Source organism: Culex pipiens, chromosome 3 (genome assembly GCF_016801865.2).
Source record: "Culex pipiens pallens isolate TS chromosome 3, TS_CPP_V2, whole genome shotgun sequence".
NCBI classification, from domain to species: Eukaryota; Metazoa; Arthropoda; class Insecta; order Diptera; family Culicidae; genus Culex; species Culex pipiens.
The window spans coordinates 17,348,665-17,374,849 of NC_068939.1; the positions used below are offsets into that span (position 1 = coordinate 17,348,665).

The 26,185-nt window shown below is 36.8% G+C and overlaps 2 protein-coding genes across 3 annotated transcripts in view; one reads left to right on the top strand and one right to left on the bottom strand.

Moving 5' to 3' along the window:
- The window catches only part of LOC120413432 (mitogen-activated protein kinase kinase kinase 13), a 66,160-nt gene extending 57,436 nt beyond the window's left edge, over positions 1-8,724 (top strand). The window contains 1 exon segment of the mRNA XM_039574243.2: positions 7,050-8,724. Within this exon segment, the coding sequence (XP_039430177.1) occupies positions 7,050-7,512 (463 nt within the window). The 3' untranslated portion in view covers positions 7,513-8,724.
- An 8,561-nt stretch (positions 8,725-17,285) lies between these two features.
- LOC120413448 (ADP-ribosylation factor GTPase-activating protein 1) lies at positions 17,286-26,098 on the bottom strand. 2 transcript variants are annotated; one of them, XM_039574281.2, is made up of 6 exons: positions 25,727-26,098; positions 18,906-19,601; positions 18,734-18,844; positions 18,584-18,643; positions 18,214-18,470; positions 17,286-18,147 (listed from the first exon to the last, which is right to left on the bottom strand). In XM_039574281.2, the coding sequence occupies exons 1-6, from the start codon at positions 25,784-25,786 to the stop codon at positions 17,826-17,828; spliced, it is 1,506 nt and encodes a 501-aa protein (XP_039430215.1). In that variant the 5' UTR covers positions 25,787-26,098; the 3' UTR covers positions 17,286-17,825. The 2 variants fall into 2 exon arrangements, with proteins under 2 accessions (XP_039430215.1, XP_039430216.1); XM_039574282.2 differs by lacking the exon at positions 18,584-18,643 and having other exon boundaries at positions 18,767-18,844.
- Positions 26,099-26,185: the final 87 nt, after the last annotated feature.

Consider the following 26,185-nt stretch of genomic DNA (forward strand, 5'->3'; position numbering starts at 1 on the left):
TATTTTAATATATGCCATAACTAGAAAAGCTAGACAAATTTCTTTGAAAATATCTACAAAAACGAGAAAAAAATATAAAATAAATTCCTATAAGCTATTGTCCTTCATATTAAAAAAAAACAGTCAATGCAAAATTTTAGATAACTGTTGAATGTTTTATTTTATATAAAACATATTTTAATAATTCTCTTTAAGTTACTACCGTCAACTAGGGAAAATCAGGAATACAAGCTGAAAAGGTACAGGAGATTTCAGAGCAATACATTTGGAAATCGGTGTACTAATTTTTTTTTCTGTTCCTGTTTTAACCAATGTTATTCAAAACACGATGCATTTTTTTCTTAAATAGCTATCTTATTTCGTTACTTGCCCCAAAATCCGGAGTTTAATGAAAAATAATTTAAGATGATAATTTTCAATTATAATATCATAAATGTAAATATGATAAATAGTCTTCAAAAATACGAAAAATTAAATAGAAAATATTTATTGCGCCAGGCATTTTGCGGATCTATGACTAAATTATAATCAATTTTCTCTTATCAGTCAAATTAAAGCTGATATATGCCGAATACAAATTTTAATGCTTTAAAGTTCGTATCGATTACTATGTATTTTACTGTTCATCTATTTCTACAACAAAATTTGAATTTTCAGACCAAAATTTGTTTTTTTTTTTCAATTTCGGGAATTCCCGGGACAAATTATGAAAATTCCCGGGATTCGGGAATTCCCGGTTTTGGAAAAATCCCGGGATTTTTGTCCCGGGAATTCCCGGGATGGACGCACTATCAGTGACCCATTTCTACGCTGGCTAGCCGAGCGCGAGGTACTTCAGCTTTACCGACAAGCCCCGCCCTGAAGAACGTTTGCACCAATCGGGTTCAAACGTTATTTAGAACTTCCGAACCCTTGTCAAATGGACAAGGACTCAGCGCGTATATAGTTGGTAGTAATAGTATTCCTAATTCCAAATACAGCTCACCAAGTCGCATGGTTAGCATTTTTGCTTACCAATCCAAAGGACGGGGGATCGAACCCCGACTCGAGCGACTTTGATTTTTCGTTCATGTTCAGAGTTTCAAGATTTATTTATATTTCCTATACTTTCTCGTTGGGAGCAGATGGGAATCGAACCCAGGACCATTCGCTTACAAAGCGAACACCGATAATAATATTTTTTTGTTTTTCATATTCGGCAAATTTGGTAAATACCATCTCGATTTATGTATTTGGAGAAAAACACCCTCAACGTTTGACAGTTCGTTCTTGGCATGACAAAATTTCAAACTTAAATTGTCTTTTACTCAGTTTAATTATGAAATATCTTCATGAAACTTTCAGGAGTGATTGAAAATCATCTTTCTAGTGAATTTAATGAATTTTCTGTAATATGAAATTTTGTGATTTTCTACATGTATGTAAGTTTTTTTAAGTCTCACCCAAAAAGCCCTCCATTTTTTAAATGACAATATCTCATTAAGGAATATTGGCATTAAAAAATGGCGGTCTCCCAAGCAACACACTTTGTCAGATAAACGTATTTCCTAACTGGTTGTATAACCAATCCGCCTTGTTGTCACAACTTGTTCTACAACTCCTGTGAACTGGAAAAAGCGCACTTTTTTCTGTTGTATAACTTGCCAGAAAAAGATCCAAGTTATCAGAGTAAGTTGTACAATTGTATTTGACAACACTGTGCCATCTAACAAGAGATTCAACGAAAAAAAGGGGCGTGGTTTACGGCTGTGCTGTCAAATCAAAGCGCACACTGGAAAGGAAAGTTAGATTGAAAACAGCTATCTAACCGGCGACTAACTTACATGTAAACAAACGTTTCTTATTAGAATTGTAGTCAACGACGAAGCTAATTAAAAAAGTACGCTTGTTTCTGCAAGATTCATTTAAAATAATTCGAAATTGAATTTAAAAAAAAAGAAAAACAATCATGGAGTGCATGTGATTAGTGTGAAAATCCCTGCATGGAGAACTTTTAGATTTTCCTTTTTTGATGAACTTCCTCTGTCCCAAGATTCGATCCGATGACTTCGACGATTTGTTGTTATCTCCACGGCAGGTCCAGGCGCGCTTCCACATCTCTCCACGGGGCTTCATAGTAAACAAGCTGGCCCAAGCGTCAATAAGAAGGCTGCTGTCTGTTTTGTTAGCTAAAGAACTTAATTCCAACGAAGGCTGTCATTGGAATTGAAGTTATATAAGTTTGTTTCAAATCAGTTTTTATAACTCCAATATATAACTTTGTTATAACAAACCGTTTCAACTGTCATTTCGATTACCGTACCACGGAGCAACATTGAAAATCGGTGTCATTTCAATTTGTTGTTTTCTCTATCATGAACTCCATAAGCTGATAATTTTTGTAGCTTTTACCAGCGATGTGTTCACAAATGAATCGGTCAACAATTAAATCTATTGTAATCTTCAATACATAAACATTTTTGAAACTCTAAATTCCTCATGTACAAATTTACACCACCTAACAACACGCAATGTCAAGTTGAATATGTATGTTGAGCATCAGTTATATAATCTATTCTCCGATAACATTTGTGTAACAAAGCGAAAAAACCTAAGGTTATTTATAGAATGGTTGGCCACGCCCATTTTTTAGAAGATGCCGTCACATGACAATGTTAGATAAGCAGTGAAACAAACAGTGCAATATTGTTTTTATTCAACAAACTGTTTTCGAGTAAAACATTGCAGATGAAACAGTATCTTGGCATATCAGCACTTTGACGTTCAATTACAGCTCATAAAAAGTGTTTTCAAGTGAAATAAAGTGATAAATAGCTCAATAGGAAGTGAGCAAGTAAGTTTCTATCAAAAGTGTTCCAAAATAAATTGTTTTAATAGTGAAAATCAGCAAATTCGATGGAGTTAGGAGCGAGTGCATATTGCCTATGTTGTGTGTAAAAGTTAGAAAAGAGTGAAGTTGACTGTGTTTTAACACTTGTATAGCACACATCTCATGAGTTACATAAGTCAGTTATACAAGTAGTGAAACAAACTGATATGTAACTAACGTTGACATTTTTTCTCGTATGTTGATCCAAAACAGCTGTCTAACTATTATTCAACAGTCGACAAGTTATGAGTGCTACTTGGGATGACTGTCATCAACATAATGTGTCATCACCATTATCTTAAATTTGAAATTCAGCATAAACAGATAATCGAGTCTGGAACATATCGCAAAAATTGAGCAATTACTCAACGTTTGTGTAAAGTTATTTTCGATAGAAAATGTAATTTTTCAGTAAAAGTTTAAATCCCAATATTTTTCAAAAATATTAAAAAGATTTGGAAAATAGGATTTTGGAAAAATAAAAAAACCGCAAAGTTTTTGTTCCTAGTACTATTTTTTTCTGAACAGTCCTAATCATTTTACACTTAATTTTCTTATAATTACGTACCATTTTTTGGTGCACAGCTGCCAAAATTGAATGGAACCTTAAATGGATAAACCAATAAAGGAGGTATTTGACTATGGCAAACAAGTTCTTGCACGTTTTAACAGTTTATCTACTTTTCTTTACTTTTTTTGCGAGTTTGGCAAACTATCAAGCACGAAAAAGTGCTTGTTTGTTTGTCCTAGTCTAATACCTCCTTAACACAAAATGGCTTTTTTGGTCATAGGGGAGGCCATAGGGGAAATCATTTTCTGGGTTCGGAGACATTTGCTCATGTGTAGATATTTTGCTGGTCGTTGTTATCATAAGTGAAGTATTTTCGGGGACCTCCTGTCAAATCAGTACTGTATTAAAACTGTTATTATATTTAATCTGGGTGTCAAACGCATTATTTAATCCACCGTAGGGTGGTTGATGTCTTCCTCACAATAAAAAAGTGTTGTTTTTGGTAAAATTAAAATGTTCAATCTACAAATGATAGGGTTAGCAGATTTTCAATCTTATAGTATCATTTAAAGGGCCTTTTAATTATCCAACAAACGATGGATCGAATTTTCGACCCGGATATTGCTTTTATTGAAATATCTGTGATCCAATCTCCAGAAAGTGTATGAACATCACTTATGTGCTCATAACATTTGATAGGGTTATCAAATCTTTGATGTTTAAGGCTCAAGTTCTTTCAATTATCTAACTAACAACAGGTCGCATTATGGACCTGGACATCATCTTCCGGACTTTCCTCAAAATAGTTTTTTAAGCATAAGTTTTGAAGTACTTAACTAAACTTCATAATTTTCAATAGGGACTTATGGGACTTCAAGACGAATCGAACCAGATTAAAACAATTAAAATCGGTTCAGCCAGTGCTGAGATAACTGAGTGAGAATTTTTCGGTGCACACACAGACATTTGTTCAGTTTTTGATTCTGAGTCGATATGTATACGTGTAGGTGGGTCTAGGAGCTCGTATCAAGAAGTTCATTTTTCGATGTTTTTGGTGTTAAATATATTAACCCTCACAAAATAGCAAAATGGTTTAAAAGAATATTGAAAGTTTCACACATATAGCATTTATATACAAAATTGTATTTTTAAAAATCGCAGTTTCAAAATGGAAAATATTACACCTCCGTGTACGCACGAGTGCAAGCAGCAGTCAAGTGCTCAGTGCTCCATCGTTTTTTCGAAATTTTTCGCCGTAATTTACCGTGATTAGCCGCGAGTTTGCTCCAGCAGTATGCCAAGGGCCGGCCGTGGCCGTGGCAGTTCGAGTGCGGCCTCGAAAAACCCGCGAAGTTCGTCTACCGGCCGTGTGCAAAAAGGTAAACAAACCAACGCCGTGTCGACCGCCATCGCGCAGGGGAGAGTGAGCGCAAAAGGCATCGACAAAAAGTTACTACATCCCGGATATGTTCCGAGATCACCAGTGCGAACCCGTTCCGGTACCTCCGGTGCCACGACCAGTGGCACATCAACATCCGCCAACATCCCCATCAGGAACGAGTTCCAGATGCTGAGCGACGATGAAGAAAACAACAACAACAACACCGACGGTAGCAGCACTACCGACGACGACGACGACGATGATGGTCGTGCACGGAAAAAAGTGCCGACGTCAAAAAAGAACAACTCTCCAGCGGAACGTAGACCACCTCCAATTTTTGTTTTGGACACGTTGGCGGACGATGTTGACGAGTTGCTGGAAGGCCTCGGATATTGTCTGAAAATCGGTAAGTCGGCAGTGCAAGTGATTACACTGAGCAAAAAAGATTTCGACCTGGTGCTTGAAGAACTGAAGCGTAGCAACTTCAACTTCTACACATACGACCCAGAGAAGCCCCCTGTTAAGGTCGTCTTGCAGGGTTACCAAGACCGTCCGATCGCCGACCTGAAGCGACACCTCTCGAACGCCGGAATAAAACCGCGGGAGATTAAAGTGCTCTCGCGCAAGACAACGGTCACGGGTGTGCACACTCTGTACCTGTTGTACTTCGACCGCGGCACCGTCAAGATCCAAGACCTGCGGCGGACTAAGACGTTGGACGGTTTTTGGGTAAACTGGCGGTTTTACTCCAAAAACCCGACGGACGTAGCGCAATGCCACCGTTGCCAGAAATTTGGCCACGGCTCGCGGAACTGCAACCTCCGGCCCCGCTGCGTGAAGTGCGGTGAGTCACACCTCTCGGAGGCGTGCGCACTGCCACGAAAGGCGGACTTGGGGGACAAGGCAGAACAAACCAAGCCGCGCGTAAAGTGCGCGAACTGTGACGGCAACCATACCGGCAATTACCGCGGATGCGTCGCGCGCAAGGCCTACCTCGAGGAGCAGGAAAAGAGGAAGAAGAAAGCCCACCCTCCTCAGCGAAGTACGAGCGCAGCCGTTCCTGCAGCTGGACAGCCTACGGTTCCAGCGGACAACCCAGCGATCCCTCCTGGATGGGGGCGTTCGTTTGCCAGCGTGGTCGCTGCCGGTAGCGGCGATGCGGCCCAGCAAGGAGTCACCGGGGAAGATCTCTTTACCCTGCCGGAGTTCTTTGCTCTCGCGGGGGAGATGATGACGCGGTTTCGGAGCTGCCGTAACAAGGCGGAGCAATTTCTGGCCCTCGGGGAGCTGATGATCAAGCACATCTATAATTGATTATTTTTGTCTGTGATCTAGTTTTAAGCTTTCTCTTTATCTATCCTTTTCCCATTGCACTTTCTGTAAGTTTTTTGAAAACTTTTTCTTACTCTTGTCAATTCCATAGTTATAAGTAATAATTTTTCGATTGAATTACGATGTAAAACACAGCTGAAAGGAACACCAAAACTCTGTTATATACCTAAATGAACTCATTGTAACTTGGATTATTCACAAATAAAACCGAATTGAATTGAATTGAAAAATCGCAGTTTTCTACACCAAAAACTCTATTTTAATATAAATTCATTCAACGTTTTGCATCTGAAGAGTAATATTTTATATCTAAGCACCATCGTTGAGAATATAAAAAATCATTTTAAAAAGTTGTAAAAAGTTCAGTCTCAGAAATCAAAAACTTCAATGTTGTTAATTCAAAATTTTATTACAGTCCAGACTCGATTATCCGAAAGCCTCGAAAACTTCGCACTTCGGATAATCGAATCACGAAAAAAAATTTTTTTTTCGTTGCCTGTTTTTTTATTTTCGAGCTTAAGTATGACGTTAAAGTGATTTAAAACTTTTAAATCCAAGATGGCGGCCAATATGGCGGTGTTGAAATATTGAAAAAATGCATTTTATTATTTAATAGGCAATCAACTATTCAAATTTGACCAAAATGGGGTTGCAGAACTCGAATTTGATGTTCAAAACAAGAAAAAGAAACAAAAACTTTTTGTTCGTGATTCGATTATCCAAAGTCCCATCCAAACCTTCGGATAATCAAGTCTGGACTGTATGTATAATGCTGATGTTTAATTCAAGTTTTTTTTTATTACCTGCATGGAACTTGGTGATTTGGCATGAGGCCATGAAGGGCTCCGTGAAATCGCAAATCCTTACGTATCAACCATGCTGTACCAGACTGTATCTGTGACTGCATCAGATTGGCATTTTTATCATCGTTTTCCGTTTCTTCCTCTCTTCCCCAGCATCGGCCGCCTCCCGATCAAACGTGGCCGCCGCACCAGCAGCACCCGCCTCTCTTCCGCGTCCAGTTCCAGCTCGGCTGCACCAGCCGGCGCCGCCTCCATCCCTGTTGCCGTTCCGACCTCGCCGAACTCCGTCTACCACCAGAAGCACCCCTCGGAGGTGACCATCTCGGACGACGAGGAAAACACGTCCGAGTACAGCCACGACCCGTCGAGCCAGCGATCGACGCTGGAGAGCAACCCGGAACTGCCGGCCGTCATCAAGCGGCATCACCGGATTAAGCAGCAGGTTATGCAGAAGAGCACGACTTCGGCAAAGGACACGGACGATGACGACGATGACGATGATGACGATGATGATGATGATGAGGACGACGTTGAGATCGATTCCAGTGATTCCAGCTCGGACGAGGACAACGAGCGCGTGGGCGTGAGGGATGAGGAGAATGGAAACAAATACTAGGTAGGATATTAGTGAAGAACTGAAAGAGAGAGTGTGATTCGAGCAAATGGGAGAGATCTTTACCTAGAGCTAAGTTCTGCGTAAACTGCGTTGAGATTAGTTTATTATTATTATTTTTTTGTTCTGTCTGTACTCGTGAAGCAATACTATGTTTAGGGATGTGTGCACGTTTTTTTTTTCTTCTCTTTGTTCTCTTCAGTTTAGTCTACTTTTTTTTTCTTTTGTTTGTTGCAATTTAGCACTTAGGTTGTACATTCCCCGGTTTTCGTTCCAAAGGAGCGAATCCCACTCGGTCCATTCCGTTTCAGCATTGTGAGAAAGACTTTAATATCTGATAAGCGATATTATGAGATAAAATTAACTTTAGAGTTTGTATATTATTAAAAATATACGATACATACAGAAAAAAGAAATAAGTATGATATGCTATGTGTAAGGTTAAAAATGAGCAGGAATTATCTTTAAACGTAATGCATTGAAATTAAATCCGTATGGCAATAAGAGCAGAAAGTTAGAAAGGGATGGTACCCTCGTTAGAATTTCGTTTTGTACCCCTCTTTCCAGGATAAGTCTAAAATATTAGTTTTTACGACTCTGAGTTTATGAAAGTGATAATTGCAAACAAAATCGTGATTTTTCGTGTGAGTAGAATGTGTACAAGTGAAACTCGATGTGGAATATAGAGAAATAAATTAACAAACCTACATTTAGAGTGTAACAAACTTCGTCCAATAACTTTATATTTAAATTATTTGCTCAGTTGCCCACTTCCCCACACCCCCTCCCCCTTCTCACAATCCTTCATTTAAGTGTTCAACCAACGATTAAAACCTCTGTTTTGCTCCAGGAAAGAAAAAAAAAATACAAACTTTCATCCAAGATGCCATCGCCTTACGAAAGACAAAATTAAACCACGCAGGAGACGTAGAAAAAAAAAAGAAAGCGAAAAAACAGTACCTGCTTAGATGTGTCGATTAAACTCATTCCCCCGATTAATGTTAGCGCAAACAAACACACAAAAAAGAAAAACATCCAAGTAGTCGGCGATTGCGCTTCGCAAAGTTGTGTAAAACAGATTAGGCTGATTGTAGTAGCTTTTATATGTCGAAAAAAGGAAGCGCGAAAAGGACACGCGAAGCGAGACTATTTTTGGAAGCGTATTTTTTCTTAGCTCGGTTGCAATCTTTTAAATTGCGGGAAACTACACACACACACGTCAAACGCTTCTTAGACGAAACTTGTCGCAAGGATATCTAATCTTAACGTTGTAGAGAGAGAGAGAGACAAACACCAAAACAGTACTTAACAAACAAACACAAAAAAAAGTTACAGAATATATTCTACGAAACTACTATTTGGCGTTGACAAAAATTTCAAACTATTTAGAAAGCACTCAGTAAAGGCAAAAACAAATGACTATTTAAATCCTCGATATGCTACACAATCATTACCGGTATAAAAACAATAGTTTGTTGAAACAACTCTGCTCTAAAACAATTGGCCGTTTAAAAAACACTTAATCAAAAATTGTGCTGCGTGAGTGAACATTAAACCATGAGGACATGAAACAATTCTAAGCTAGCGAGAAGAGGAGGAATTAGGAGAAATGTAAATCAGTTGGTAAAAATCCTATACGTGTATACTGTAAGAATTCGACGGTTGGCAACCTTTTTCTCGGGAAGGAGCCGAACGACGCGCAGTGGCTGGAAAATGAATAAACATCGTGAAATTAAAATTTATCAATTTGTTTTTGGTATTTAAAACTATCCGAATTTCAATCAACATAGCACGGCATGGCTGGAGAAAAATTATACGTAGCAGGTTGTGTTTTGCCGGCCTAAATCAGAATCTGATTCCATCGGTGAAAATCAGTACGGATTTTTAACTGACCTGGCCTTATAGGTGGATCGATCTTTAAAAAATACTTGTTTTGACAGATTTGTAGGCAAATCGTTTACCTTAAATACCCTTTTTAGGGTTTGTAAATACGTTTTGATTGTCAAAAGATGTTCCAATTTTATCACAACCATATTTAGGATGATTTTTGATTGACATAGGGGAGCTGGGGGTAAGACGGCCAGGCGGGGTAAGACGGCCACCCCACTGTTTTAATAAGTATACTAATGAATATTACTAAAATGTTCAGCAAAACTGTTCCTCATGCTAAATAATGCATATGGAGTCACCTTTGCCAGAAATATTGTTTGAAATAGTATAAAAATAGCTCAAAATAAACAAATAATTTTTGAACTTGACTGGATGTAATTTTCAAGAATTATAACTTAGGCATTTTTGTTAAATAACAATATGTTTTTCTGTCTTTAATTTTTTTTTCATGTTAAATTGAAGTTTTCCCTAGATTATGTCCCTTTAAAAAGTTCAAAAAAATGCGATGAACTGTTTACAAAAAATGTTTTAAAAAATAATTTATTTGGGGGCAAGACGGCCACCTCCTCCGGGGGTAAGACGGCCACCCGTAATTTGTAGATTTTATTTGATATAGGTTATAGTTTTGACGGTTTTTGACTATTAAGACATATTTGTAGATAAAGAAAAAGCATTTTCAATAAAACTATCCATTTTTAATCAAAATGCTGTTAACTACCGTTTCGACAACATTCTTTACTGTGATATAGCAAAACTCATTGAATAGTATGAAATCCTATCAAACTTTTCATAAAAATCGCTAATTTAATATTGTCGCTAATTTAATATTGTTTACATAATTTTGATTTACTTATTCTAATCGAAATACACAAACTAATTTTTTTGTATCAAATTGTGTTTGTTTTGTAGTAAAAATTCATAGTTTTTCATAAAATGTGGTCGCAATAATATGGAATTCACTGAGCCAAAATATGAAAGTTTTTAAACAGCATTTTTCTTCACATTTGAAACCTGATTTTTTTCAACCAAAATAGTTATGATGTTCAGAGAAGTCTGTTGAACCAACCATGGGTGGATTTAGAAAAGTTATTAAGTTAATTTATAGCATTGGCCGTCTTACCCCGCGTATTTCATATATATACGATTTCAATAACTTTTTTTAAATTGCTGAAAAGTATTGACAATTGGTTTTTAGACCAACTAATTTATGTCATTTCTATAATGGACTAGTAGTAGAACAATATGTACGTAATTTGAGATCAAAATAATCTGTTGTGTAAATTTTATTAGACTTCTCCCTTAGGGTGGCCGTCTTACCCCCATCTCCCCTACATGGTCCCGGAGGTTCAAGGTCAAACAAAGTTCGCATAAAAATTGTTGTTTTTAAAGTAGAATATTGTTTGACAATCAAAACGGATTTACAAACCCTAAAAGGGGTTTTAAAGGTAAGAAATTTCGTAACAAATCGGTAAAAAATATTTTTAAAGATGGATCCAACTATAAGGCCATGGCCTACACTGCCGTTCTACGCATAATTGTCCCATGTCAGTTTTGGACGATTTTCACTTTATGACATTTTTATGTTTAGTTTGATGTGTATTAAACAAAAAAAAATTAAGAAAAGCACATAAAATCCGGTACTTTGTTCGGAAACTCATTAAAAAAACACCAAGTCTGTTTGTCCCATCTTTACACTTCTACGCATAATTGTCCCACCAAGTATTTTCTTCGTTTTCAATCATTAGGTTTATAAGCATTATGTCTTGTTTACCTGTTATATAGCAAGAGAATCACAAATAACGGTGATAAACTGCTAACTGGGGCGATTAGGGACACATAGGGCGAATAGGAACTCACGGGACAATTATGCGTAGAAATACAGAAATTCTCAGTTGCACTTTTTTGAAAATGGGACAATTATGCGTAGAACGGCAATACAAGTCAGTTAAAAATCCAAAAAAATAAAAAAAAAATATTATTGGTACCCAAAAATGTATAGGTCATCGCAACAATTTTAAAGTTTTCGCCATTTTAGTGAAAAAAGTTAATGTTTTCCCGTTTTCGTAATTTTTCCGTTTTTTTTGTGTGCAACGTGTTTTCAAAAAAATATATCTCGAAATCCTGTAAATTAAACTTCACAATTTTGATATATGGTAAGTAAAATATTCAGAGGAATCCGATAAAAATATTTTCAGACATATTTGGTCCCGAGACCTTCAAACCACATTTCTAGTTTTCATATGACCTTTTACAATATAAGGCTAGGTTTTTGAAACTCAAAATTGTTTTTTTTTTCTTAAGGTCCAATGAATCACCTCTTCTATTGCGTCCAAGTAAGCTAAAGTTGGTTGAAATGGCGCGGAGTTATGATTTTTTACTACTTTCCGATCACTCTAAAATGGCGTAGATGACCTTAAGAGCCAAACAAAAAAAATACGGGTCTAATTATTTCGGACAACTTTCCTTCTCTTCCCTGCTGTTTTCGTGAATAATCGCTAAAAATCAATAACTATAAAATTTTAAAAAGAAATTTAAAAATTCAGAAAATTAGACATTATGTAATTTCAATTTAAAAATAAGAAATCATTTTTTTTAATTCTCAAATTAAAAACATTACGTTCAAAATTTCTATATTCAAAATATTCAAAAAAAAACGGAATTCAAAAACTAATACTCAAAAATTTAAAAAAATTTAATTCACTAAGGTGGCTTGAGACATCTAGAATCTCAAGGGCATCAGTGGTACAATTGGCAGTGCGTCTCAGTACTAATGAGGAGGTTGCGGGTTCAAGTCCCGCCTGGAGCCCGGTGATTTTTTTTCGCTTCGTGGATCAGTTGGATACCAACAGTCGTCGTGTCTTTCGATTGTCGTCCCTAAAGTAAAAATCGGAGACATATGTGTGTCGATACCAAAAAACAATAATAAATTCTTAAGTTGAAAATAAAACAAAAACTAAAAATACAAAATTTGGAATGTCAAAAACATCCGAAAATTCAATACTACTGCAATTAAATTCTGTGAAGAAATTATAATTTTAAATTAAAAAGCAATAAATCACAAATTTAAAAAAATAAAAATAAAAATTCTTAACTCAAGGATCATGTTTTGAAAATGTCAGATTTTCTGGCCAAATTTTAGAATTTAACAATAAAATTTTTTATCATTGAATAATTTAAGTATTTAAGAATTGAAGGATTATATATTTTATAATTTAATTCCAGAATTTGGAAACTTAGGAATTTTCAGATTTTTTTTAAATTAACTTTTTTAGAATTTTTTTGTGTTTTAAAATTTTTCAAATTTCTAGATTTTGTGAAACTTTAATTAAATAAGTTTGATCCATTTTATTGTAGCATTGTTAATTATTAGAATTTGGATGTTTGAAATTTGAACTTTGAAATTTTTGAAACTCAGAATTTTAATCTAAAAAAAAATAGTTTTTTTTTTAAAGAACAAGCTAACCCCGACAAACTTTGTCTTGTCTTTTTTTTCGTTTCTGGACGTATTCTGAAATAAAATTTAAGGTCCCCAGAATCACGGGCATTTTCATTTTTTTTCAAATATAGTTTTTCTGGGCCGAATGGTTTTTCTCCAAAGTTTGCATAGAGAATTAGGGTGGTTCGTCGCTCTTGCATACAATCCAATTCTCCATACACATTTTGGAGGTCCTGAAACACTTTTTTTGTAAAATTAAACCCCATAGTTCATGCTTCCCCTCGAGTTGAGTATGCGCCGAAATTTTGTTGGTCGGTGTTATTATAATTATTACATTTTATTTTGCTTTAATTTTTTTCAATATATGATTTTTAAAGCATTGGAAATGTGATTTGTTGATTTTTTATAATTTATTTTGTATACATATTTGTATTCTTTTAATTCAAAATCAAAAAAAAAATTGTTCCTAATTTTCTTAATCTCTGATTTAATTTTATTATAAATCTCATTTTGTATTTTTTCTTAATTTTTTTTTAATTTTTGAGAGTAGTGCGGTGCTTATGGGGACGTGCAGTCCTGTTTTTTCGTGTTATTTTCCGTCTCTTTTGTGTCGCTGTTCGAGTGCATGGGGTGATTGGCCATCATAATTAAATAATGGCATCAGTAGTGCGGTGCTTGTGGGGGGTGTACCCCATTTGGCATAATGGACATTTGGCATAACGGGTTTTCAAGATGGACGTTTGGCATAATGGACGTTTGGCATAATTGGTCCAAGACATCAGGGACGTTTGGCATAATGGACATTTGGCATAATGGACGTTTGGCATAATTCGTTCAAAAACCATCAAGGACGTTTGGCATGATTATTACTAGCTTGTTTTTTTTTTGTTAATTATTTGTCATTTTCACGAATGAAAATGTATATTTTTTACCTTTTTTATATTACTTTAAGAGATTATCATTTTTTTCTATAAAAAATTAGGTATCTCTATATTTTTTCCTAATAGTAAATTCTTTCCATTTTGAATAACTCACAATAAATCTTTTCAATGAAATTTTGATATTTTTATTAAATAATTAACATATCTCTTGTTAGCTTAAGATTTTTCCCCTTTCAATATAATTAGGAGTAATTTTTCAAATGAAATTTTCCCTTCTTTTATATGAAATTCATGATGAGAAAAACCTCTTCAAATCTTCGACAATTCAGCTTTTATAATGCAATTTTCCCTTCTTTTGATCAAAATTTTACTTGAAGAAGGAAATTTCTAAATAAATTCACATTTTTCCCTTCTTTTTCGAATTTAATCTAAAGAAACCCCAGAACTGGGCTGCACTCATCCGACACGAGACTAGCGGAAAGATTCACTGACACAGAGAACACAGTTCTACATGACCGAGAGAATTATGCCCTCGAGTCCATTTTCAAGAAAAAGTTCATCCTTCAAAACGAAAAGTGTTCTCTACGGGAACTGAACCAGAGACTAATAATAGACTAACTCAATGACTAAACTGCCTTGGCCACAGCAGCTTGGTGACACAAGAGTAGTCAGATTTCGATGTATGACTCTTGTTGCAGATTTACTGTTTCAATTAATTAATTAAATTAATTGTTTTGCAGGTGTGAGTTGGTACCATTATTCTATCGAGTTTAGCATCTCAGCTCTCTATAAATTTTGATGGAATTATACTCTCGATCCTGTATTTTGGGTGAATGGATGTCGATGTTGCTTTTCTTTAAATATTTTGCAATTATGTTTTTTTATTCAATTTTCCCATAATTTTTTATATTTAACTTGAAGAAGGGAAATTCTCTTATAGATGTTGTCTTTAAACATTTATATAATTTCTGCACATTTTTTCTCTGTTGGTTTAATTTTTGCAATAAAGTTGTTTATGGAATTTTCCCTTCTTTTATTTATTCAATACTTATCTTAAAGAAGGGACAACTGCCTAAAAAAATGCTGATTAAATGTTATTTTTAAGAGAGGTAGGTGAAAAACATAAAAATATTGCGATAGTCAAACATTTAAAGAGTGTCAAAATGTGAATCTTTAAATTTACTTTTCCTTCCATAAGTTGAATTTTATATAAATAAATATAAATTTTATAAAAAAATTCATAATCGAAGTTTATTGTCAAATATTCGAAAAGTATTGTTTTTAGAGATTTTCCCTTCTAAAAGTTTAATTTAAAATAAAAGAAGGGAAAATTTCATAACTGATTTGTCAAATATTTAAAGAAAGAAAAAATGTACATCCCTTATTAAGGATGAATATTAAAGAAGAAAAACTGCATAAAAACAATGATTGCAAAATTTTGAAAAAAAAAAAACAAACTGCACATTTTTTGAGAGATTTTACCTTATTTTAGCTTTAAAATAAAAGAAGAGCAAATTGCTTTAAAAAAATTTAAATGCATTTCGTTAAATAAGAGCAAAATGTACATACATTCTTTAGGTTGAATTTGAAAAAGGAGGGGAAAGGGTAAATAGTATAAATTTTTTATTGCTAAATTTCAAAGACTGGCAAAACTTACATCACTTTGTTAGGTTGAATTTAAAATAAAAGAAGGAATAATTGAATACAAAAAATTAGCTGCAAAATATTTCAAATGAAGACAAATCTCAATATTATATATTTATGAAAAAAATGCATTTTATATTTATGAAAAATTGCATTTTAAAGATTTATTAAGAAAAAAAAGGAAAAAAAATTACATCTATTGGGAGAAAATGACAAAGATACTAGATTTCTTGAAAACAAAAATCATTTTTAAAGTAAAGTTATCTGCTTAGAAAAAAGAAAAAAAAACCTAAAAATTATTATTCTTTACAAAAAATAAATACAAAAATAAGAACAAAAAAAAAGCTAACAAAAATTATGCCAAACGTCCATTATGCCAAACGTCCTTGATGGGTTTTGAACGAATTATGCCAAACGTCCATTATGCCAAATGTCCATTATGCCAAACGTCCCTGATGTCTTGGACCAATTATGCCAAACGTCCATTATGCCAAACGTCCATCTTGAAAACCCGTTATGCCAAATGTCCATTATGCCAAATGGGGTACACCCGCTTGTGGGGACGTGCAGTCCTGTGTTTTCGTGTCATTTTCCGTCTCTTTTGTGTCGGATTAGTGCGCTGACCACGGGGACGCGTTGTCTTGTTTTTGCATGCTCATTTTCATTTCTTTTGTGTCGCTGTTTGTGTGCTTGGGTGCATGTTATTATATATAGGTGATGGGATTTTATTAAATGATCATTATATTGCATTATTATATTTTATTGATTATATAACCACACTATATTTTACACTCAACACATAATACAACACACATATGAAACTGTAAACAGGAGCGTTTGGTACGGTATGTCCACGCATCCTTCCTCCCCTGTAGGTTCTGTGAAATGTGATCCGTTCTCAGAATCCTCTCTGCGGTAAACACAACGTAGTAGGGCTGGCCGCTTTAATTTTTGCAATGCATTTTCGGGTGTTCTCGGATGTACTGCAATTATTAATAATGACAAGAAAAGTGCTTGGGGCGTAATCTAATCACAAGACTTTCCAGCATGCTTTCATCGGACTGGCTGCGTTTGTGTTAGATTAGATTAGATTAGATTAATTTTTTTTAATGTTTGAATGTTTCTGGTAGATTTTTTTTTGGATTTTCGCTTTTGTTAACTTTTTTTTTCGAGCAAAAAACTTAATCCGTCTTGAAGATTCTGCGTTTTGAGATTTGGCATTATAAGGCAATTCAAAATTTCCAATACTATTATATCGAATACACAATTATTCATTTTTTTTTATTTTTCAGTCGAATTCAAATAAGGCCGTTGCATTTATTTTTTTTTTTTTTCAAAGTTTATGACATTCTCTTGCGTTTTTAATTCCCAAGTAGAAGTAGTTTCTCCGGCACACCCTTGGTAGCAACTTGTGCTAACTAACATTACCGCCCCATTCCCCCGAGATCTACAAACTGGCATGGCGGGCGCCGCTGGTGGCTAACGACTGTTACCTTAGCGCACCTGCTCTAGTTTTGATGATCTTGTTGTTTTAACTTTTCAGCGCATTCATGCATGCTGTAAGACATCATTAGATCGTTGTAGCCTTATATTTAGCATGTTCATAGCTCGTATATGAATATTATAACGCCACTTTCAGCTGCCGCTATAACCACGGCAAATAGTGTCCAGAGCATTTGTGTGGAAATACAATGTCCCATCCCAGAGGGTGTCCTGGAGCACCAAAACTATTTAGCATGGTGGCTTCCAACAACACATTGCTCTTACAAACAGGAACGTCAGCGGGGGATTTTTTCAGTCGGACCTTAGAGTTTATGTACAGAATCTGTCGTCAGATCGACGATCCAAATATTGCAATCGAGTGCAATAATTTGAGGTTTGCCGATCCAACGACACGTTTCTCTTGTAAAAAAAAAACACCCTCATTTTAATTTGCACATACAATATAGACTTTATTTCAGTGTGTATCTCAGTACCATTTCCGCGGACTTCCCTTGCGCCTAATTGATTCGTAATTATTCTGTACTGCCTGCACTTGTCCTTCATGATTATTGTTATAACTGCATGCTCTCTAGTTTATTTTACTCTCTGCATTCTGCTACTAGTTTTTTTTGTGTATATAATATAGATTCTGTTTCACAATTGGTTCTCTCTCAACTCATCTGTTTTGCTATTGAATTGTTGCTAAATACTTACACTCTGTACGTGATTTTTTTTTTCTTTCATCTGCTTAAAATACGGCGTGGAAAGGAGTTTAGAGGAAAATGCGACAGAACAAGGATTACATGCGTTGGTTAAACAAAAAAAATTGGATAAAAATATCATTCTGGATGCGAACGTCACAAGGAAAAAATTATATAGTTATACAAGGATTTTTTTTAAATACGGCTTCCTTTTCCTCTAAATAGAATCGGCTAAAACAAAACATTATTACTCCATGCACTTTAAGCGACCGCCCACAACTTTTAGTTGTTCAGCATGTTCCACAAGTCGTCCTCGGCGTTGTTGCTCTTCTTCGCCGCCGCCGTACTCGCGACTGCCGGTTTGGCCTTGATGTCCAGCGAGGAAAAGTCACTGTCCAGGCTAGTAGCGGCGGCCGACTGTTTCATCTTCAGACTGCTCCGCGCACTCGATCTGTTGCTACCGGAACCGGAAGTGTTGTGATTTCGTTGCTCTGAGGACGCCGTGGCACTCTGGTACCCGCCAAACTCGCCCTGGCTTGCCGTTGCCGTCGTCGCGTGAGACTCAAAGCCGGTCCACTCTTCGTCGTCGTTGTCCGGATTTTGACTGTTGGAAGGGGGAGGTTTTGAAGTCGTTAGCTTTTGAAAGGGTACGACAAGCGGGTTAACGTACTATGACTTCGTGGCATTGGAGCTGCTGCCGCCGTTGTCGTTGTTCCACGAGTTCCAATCGCCGGCTCCACCGCCATTGCCGGAGCCATTTCCACCACCGTATCCGGAGAGTTTACCGTTGGACGAGGAACGCTGGTAGCCGCCGCCGCTTCCACCACCGTTCGATGGGAAGTCGTTGTATTGATCGCTGCCACTGGGCGTGCCATAGCCGGTGGATCCTCCGATATTGCCCCACCCCTTGCGACCAACTTCACCGACCTGGAATGATAAAGTTCTTGTCTGATTAATCTGGTTTTAAATCTGAGTTTATTCGAACAAATGTTCTAGAAAAATTAAATAAAATCTGCCAAAATTAACATTAATCTACTGACCTTGCTAGCAAGGCTGGACACGCCAGAGCCAACCCCTTCCAGAAGGGTTCCCTCTTTGACCTACTCATTCAACATCCGACAAATTAAATAAAAATAACAAACGAAAATTAAACAAGCAGAACTTAAGCCAAACTAAGTGCAACAATCTACCTTATCCGTGACGGTACTAGAAACCTCAACTACCTTTTGCGAGGCAAGACTGCCGTACTTGAGGGCGTTCTCCTTGGCCACGTTGGCCACCTTGGAAAAGACGTTCCATCCCTGCAAAAAAACAACAATAACTTCAAAACTGATTGCAATTCGCTGACCACCTCAAGCTTACCGTCGCAATCGACGACTGCACCGTATCGAACAGCTCGTGGCTCTGGCTGCGCGGCGGCGGATCCATCGTGTACCCGAACCCGCTGTACTTGCCACCCTGGTTCGGCGGCAGATTCTCCGGCCGCGTGGCGTTCTCCTCCTGCCGCCGGCTGAAGAACTCCTCCTTTTGCGACTTGAACTCGGCCGTGTTGAACTGCTGGTAGCTCGTGTCCTGGTAGCCACCGCCGTTCTGGTACCCACCCCCGGACGACCCGGAATATCCGCTGGACTGCACGGAACCGCTGCTGCGCGAGTGAGACAATCCCCCGCTACTAGCTCCACTGCTGGAATGTGACGAGCCGGAATATCCGGTCTCCCTAATGCGACCCAGCGCCGAAGCCTGATCCCACGGTTTGCCCTGGGCCAGACAGGCGATCTTGTCCCGGTACAAAGCAGCCGCCCGGGTGTTATACTTGCGCGTAATGGGCAGCGTGTCGTCCCAGTCGTCCTGGGCGTCGAAAAATTCACGCGCCTTCCTGTTTCCGCCCGCTTTCATCTTCTCCAGCTCGACGTCCTTCCACTTGTCCATCGAAACGGACCGCACAAAGGACAGATGCACGCCGAGGCCACGATGCTTGCCCGAACACTCCAGACAGATCCAGATACCGTACGTCACCGAGACCCATTGGGGGTTGTGCGTGCCGCACTCGAAGCATTTCTGGGGAATTGGTGAAAATTGGAAACGAAAATTATTAAAGAATTGAAAAGATCTATCAGAAGAATATTAAATCTCCGACAAAAAAAAATAATTTTTTTTTGAGAGATATTGAAATAAATTTTAAAATTAATAAATTTATTAATTGCCTAAACATAGAAATCTGTAAACCAAAAATTACAAAATTACCTGATTCTAAACCTCTAAAATTTTAAAATTCTGGAATAAAAATAAATAAAGAAAAAAAATTCTCATATGCTTGAATTTTTTATTCTAAGATCGTTTTTTCTTTTTGTAAATTTTAAGTCTTAAATTCTGAAAGTTTTAAATTTTGAAATCCTAAAATTGGGTACTAAAGCCCTATGTCAATTTTTATGTACAACGATAAAAAACACGATTAAAAACAATTTCTGATCACTTTTTTTCATTTTAATGCAAATTTTTTTTTTGACAAGACAACATTTTTTCGATGGATCAACTATGGTCCCCTTGGAACGAGCTGTCAAGTAGGAACTTTTCTGTCAAGAAGGACCGCGAGGATAATTTTTCAAAAATGATTTAAAAATCCATTTTAAACTCTTTGTGGTCGTACAAAGGGTCATTGTACTCAGAAAAATAAGCTTTATCGCTATAAACAATAATATCAGCAATCTAAGCTTCATTTTAGGACCCAATTCTATAATTCTAAAATTCTAAAATTCTAAAATTCCAAAATTCTAAAATTCTATAGTTCTAAAATTCTAAAATTCCAAAATTCTAAAATTCTAAAATTCTAAAATTCTAAAATTCTGAAATTCTAAAATTCTAAAATTCTAAAATTCTAAAATTCTTAAATTCTAAAATTCTAAAATTCTAAAATTCTAAAATTCTAAAATTCTAAAATTCTAAAATTCTAAAATTCTAAAATTCTAAAATTCTAAAATTCTAAAATTCTAAAATTCTAAAATTCTAAAATTCTAAAATTCTAAAATTCTAAAATTCTAAAATTCTAAAATTCTAAAATTCTAAAATTCAAAAATTCAAAAATTCAAAAATTCAAAAATTCAAAAATTCAAAAATTCAAAAATTCAAAAATTTAAAAATTCAAAAATTCAAAAATTCAAAAATTCAAAAATTCAAAAATTCAAAAATTCAAAAATTCCTAAATTCTAAGATTCTAAAATTCTAAAATTCTAAAATTCTAAAATTCTAAAATTCTAAAATTCTAAAATTCTAAAATTCTAAAATTCTAAAATTCTAAAATTCTAAAATTCTAAAATTCTAAAATTCAATTATTCAATTCAATTCAATTAGTTTTTATTAGTAAATAATCAATTCACAATTTCGTAATTCTTATAACCTAATAGAGTTTTGGAGTACCTTTCAACTATGATTTGTACTATAGTTCATTTTGATGTAATTGGATGTTCTAACAATGGATTTGCCAACAGAAGGAAAAATTATTTTAAAAAAACCTTCTAAATTTGCTAAGGAAAAGGATAGAGATAGAAAAGCTTAAAACTAGATCACAGTTTGTTTTGTCTTTTGACGTCGAAAAACTTCGCTGCACAAGGCAGCTTATCCGTTGTAGATATACTTCATCATAAGCTCACTCAGAGCTTGGAATTGTTCTGCCTTGTTCCGGCAGGCACGAAAGCGCGTGAGCATCTCTCCAGCAAGAGCGAAAAACTCGGGAAGCGTGAAGAGATCATCTCCGGTAACGTCTGCTTGTCCCGGTGAAGTACCGCTCCCAGAAGCGGCTACTCTAGCGTACGAACCTCCCCAACCGGGAGGGAACGCTGGGTTGGTCGATGGAACCGCTCCGCCGCCAGCTGCTGCAGCGTTCGTGCTCGAAGTCTTTGGAGGTTGGCTTGACGCTGGCGCTATCTTCTTCCTGTCCTGCTCCTCGAGGTACTTTTTCCGCGCGGCACAGCCACGGAAATTCGCCGTGTGGTTTCCACCACAGTTCGCGCACTTGACGCGCGCTTTGTGCTGCTGGGCGTTTTCCCCCAGCTGGTCTTTCCGCGGAAGATTGCACCTTTCGGTGAAGTGGGTCTCACCGCACTTAACGCACCGGGGCGGAAGATTACAGTTTCTTGAACCGTGTCCGAATTTTTGACAGCGGTGGCATTGCGCTGCGTCGGTCGGATTCTTCGTGTAGAATCGCCACGTCACGAAGAAGCCGTCCAGTGCTTTGATCTGCCGTAGGTCCTGGATTTTGACCGACCCACGATCGAAGTACAGGAGGTACAATGTGTACGTACCTGTCACCGTTGTCGATTTCGAGAGCACCTTAACCTCTCGAGGCTTAACCTTGACGCCCGACAGGTGTTCTTCCAGGTCGGAGATCGGGCGGTCCGGATATCCCTGAAGGACGATCTTCACTGGGACCTTCTCTGCTGGGTCAAATGTGAAGAATTTGAAGTTTCGCAACTTCAACTTCTTCACTACCAAGTCGAAATTCTGTTTTTTATGCGTAATCACTTGCACCGAAGTTTTACTAATTTTAAGACAATATTGGAGTCCCTCAAGCAACTCGTCAACATCGTCCGCCAACGTATCCAAAACAAAAATTGGAGGTGGTCGTCGTTCCTTCGGAGAGTTACACTTTTTCTGCTTTCCTTGCTTGCGCGCAAGTTCATCATAGTCATCGTCGTCGCCAGCACTGCTGCTGTCACTGGCGGTGTTGTTTTCTTCTCCACTCAGCATCTCAAATTCGTTGCTGGTGGGAACGTTGGAAGTGGTTGTTGTCGTGGTGCTTGTGGACGGCTGCTGCTGCTGCTGCTGGCCGGAAGTGCTTCCGGATGCCCGAGTCGATTGTCTCGTCCGTACAGGGGACTCACGTGGACGGTATGACACGTGTAAAAACGATGGATCGGTGACGTCACTGGGCACGCTCCCGTGCGCGATGGCGGTCGATGCGGCGTTGGTGTGTTTACCTTTCTGCACTCTGCCGGTAGATGAACTTCGCGGGTTTTTCGAGGCCGCACTCGAACTGCCACGGCCACGGCCGGCCCTTGGCATGCTGGAGCAGCAAACTCGCGAATAAACACTGTTAATTACGGCGAAAAAATCGAAAAGTTTGAGGAGCTCCGAACAGTTGACTGTTGCTGGCTGGTGTTGCCAGTACCGATGAATTCTAAAATTCTAAAATTCTAAAATTCTAAAATTCTAAAATTCTAAAATTCTAAAATTCTAAAATTCTAAAATTCTAAAATTCTAAAATTCTAAAATTCTAAAATTCTAAAATTCTAAAATTCTAAAATTCTAAAATTCTAAAATTCTAAAATTCTAAAATTCTAAAATTCTAGAATTCTAAAATTCAAATAAAAGGATGAAAATTTAAACTACGAGCTTTAAATGATTATTAATGCAGAAAAATGCATTTCAGTTGATTAGACTTCTATTTTCATGGAAATTTTTAAGTTTTTTGGAAAAATATTTTTTTGCTCCCTGATTTTTCAGACCAATTTTGAAGAAGTGGGCGACATAAACTTCGAAAAATATATGCAACGGCCTTACAAAAATAAAAAAAAATTAAATAACATATATTCCAATAATCACAACAGTTCAAAAATAAAAAATTAAATTAAAAAAAATAAATTCCAGAAATAAAAAAAAATCAAAACACCCAGAATAAAAAAAAAGTCAGAAAATTTCTAAACTTACTAAAATCACAAAAATTCCAAAAAATCTAAAAATTAGAAAAATTCTAATACCAAAAATGCCGAAAATTCAAAAAAATCTAAATTTTCAAAGTTCCAAAAAATTCAAAAAAATCTAAAGATTTCGAAAAATCCAAAAATTTTAAAATAGAAAATTTCTAAACTTATAACAATTAAAAAAATAAATATTAAAAATTCTAAAAACTTTAAAAAAAATCGAAAATAAATTCAAAGAACTACCTATTTTACTGAAAATGTCAGTTTAAAAAATATCTATTATCTATTTTGAGTTCTTTTTTCAATCTACGTAGTAGACCCTACGGTCTGGTCATCTTTCCCGGCGTACAAAGTGCACCATGTACGAAACGCTAATAAGACCGGTCGTTCTCTACGGGCACGAGACGTGGACGATGCTCGAAGAGGACTTGCAAGCGCTTGAAGTTTTTGAACGGCGAGTGCTTAGGACGATCTTTGGCGGCGTGCGTGAGAACACCGTATGGAGGAGAAGGATGAACCACGAGCTGGCGCAACTCTACGGCAAGCCAAGTATTCGGAAGGTCGCCAAGGCTGGCCGAATCCGGTGGGCCGGACACGTCGCGAGAATGCCGGACGCGCTGGATGCGCCAACCGAACCAGACTATCAATCCGGTGAAGTTGGTGTTCAATTCGGAGCCGGCTGGAACGCGGCGGAGGGGGGCGCAACGTGCGAGGTGGTTATACCAAGTGGAGGAAGATCTGAGAAGTGTGGGAGTTCCGAGTCGGAATTGGAGAGTAGCAGCCCAAGACCGAGTTCAGTGGCAGCGCATCTGGAGACAGCTCATGACCCGGAGGTTGTACGAGCAGTAAAAGTAAGTAAAGTAAGTTTTGTGAAAATTATGAGTTTTTCGTTTCGTTAGCTTCGTTAGAATACTTTTTCCGGTATCAAACTGAGATTCTCCAGTTTCGCTTGAGAAACTTCGGTACGAATACCTTATTTTGACTAAGGTACTCAATTTTAAATGTAGGCAACAGAAAATTCCAATAAAGTCATTCCGAACTTCTTGAAACCAGGTATTGATTTTTGAAGCGACGATGCCCACGAAGTAGGTAGCAAAGCAAGTGAAATAAACGGGCGCATATGTAGATTGCAGCAAATTTTGATAAAACGTAAATGTTCAAAATGGCATATCTCCGAAAACGCAAAAAATCGCAGGCTGGAAATTTCAGCAATGTTAGATTATAATCCAATCTTTTAAGTGATCTTAGTTTCATGTTTAGCATCGGTTAGCAAAAAAAGTACTCGATTAACAAACACAAAAAAATATAATTTGTCAAAAAAATGCTCCAGTTATTCTATGAAAACTCCAGTTTTTGGTTTGGAAACAACATTTTATCTATTAATAGTTTCAAAGCTTATCTCATTACCTTTCCAACGATGTATATTTGTCCTAATAAAACATTTAAAATGGCTGAGCTATGTTAAATTAAACAATCAACCTTTTTTTACGAAAACGCTAGTTTTTTACTCCATTTTTTGACTTTCAGCTTGCGTATCTCCGTAATGAACAAACTTAGAGCTTTGAAAATTTGGATTTTTCTTAGTTAGAATGTTTACTTTCGAGAAAAAAATACCAAAAAATATTTGGAGAAGGTCACTTTTTTGAAACTTGGCCACCCAATGTACCATAGTGCAGTCCAGACTTGATTATCGGAATCCTCGACTATCCGAGGATTATCACATCATGAGTAAAAATGCACAAATGCTTTTTTTTATGCGATTCGATTATCTGAAATAATTTTTTTCCAAGGCCTTCGGATAATCGAGTCTGGACGGTAAATATTTGTATTTTAAAATTTCATTTTGTATTAATTTGCCGGAAATACAGGTCGTCAAAGTCAAAGGTCAGTTTCGGAAAAGTGGCATCCTAAGTTTTTATTTCAGACCAAGATAACCGGTTTTTTTTTTAATTAAACTTAGACCATTTTTCATTGTTTGGGGTAGAAAAGGATCCTAATACCAAATGCGAGATTTTTTCAATAACAGGAGAAGGTAAAAGTATTTAAAATCACTTTGTGTCTCTTCGTAAACTATGGCATGTTCCCTTATTTAAAAAAAAAACGTGATATTAAAAATAAGTATACATACTGAATTTTATAAACTTTTCTTGTTTTTTTTTTTTATTATTGTGTTTCATGTTTTTTTTAAAGACCGACCTTTGAACCATCAAAAAAAAATCTAGATTTAGTCTTTTGAGACACTATTGAAACATACTCTACCTTGTGAGCAGAATACAGGAATTCGAAGTATTTTCGGTCTTGAAATTAAAAATGCAACTTATTTTAATGAAAACCGTCTGGTAACCGTATTTCACTTAGAAGAACCCATTGAATTTTATTGTGGAATAAATCACCTAATCTGATCAAATGCAAATGCCCATCCAACCCCACCCTCCCCCTTATCACTTTCCAACGACAAACGATTCATTGCACATCTTCAGAACTCACCGTGTTATCGTTGTTGGGCTTCAAATCGCTCAGCACTCGCCGTGTCCGTGGACTCGCCATCCTCCCGGAATAACCCGCTGAACCGTCGGAACTATCTCGCAAGCAGCAATATTCAGCGAAACCCTTCTTCACACCCCAGCAACAAAATCCTTTCGCTGCAGTTAGAAAGTCACGATCTCAGAACGGGGACTGCTCGTTTTGCTCAATTTCACCGAACTGTGGCCAAATTTTCGCACATTTTCACACCTGGAAGTTGCGCTGGGCGGTTGGGAACGCGTCGGACCGGGGAATCGGAACCAGAACGGGTTAATTTTAAGGGAAAACTTGCTGCACAAATTCCAGCAGATTGCGACGACGACCGAGCACAGAGGGAGCAGAAAAGTTTTTCCTCAAACAAGAAAGGGAAGAAGACTGCTGTCAAAATACGTGTCATGCGCCTCCCTGCGACTGAAGATCATC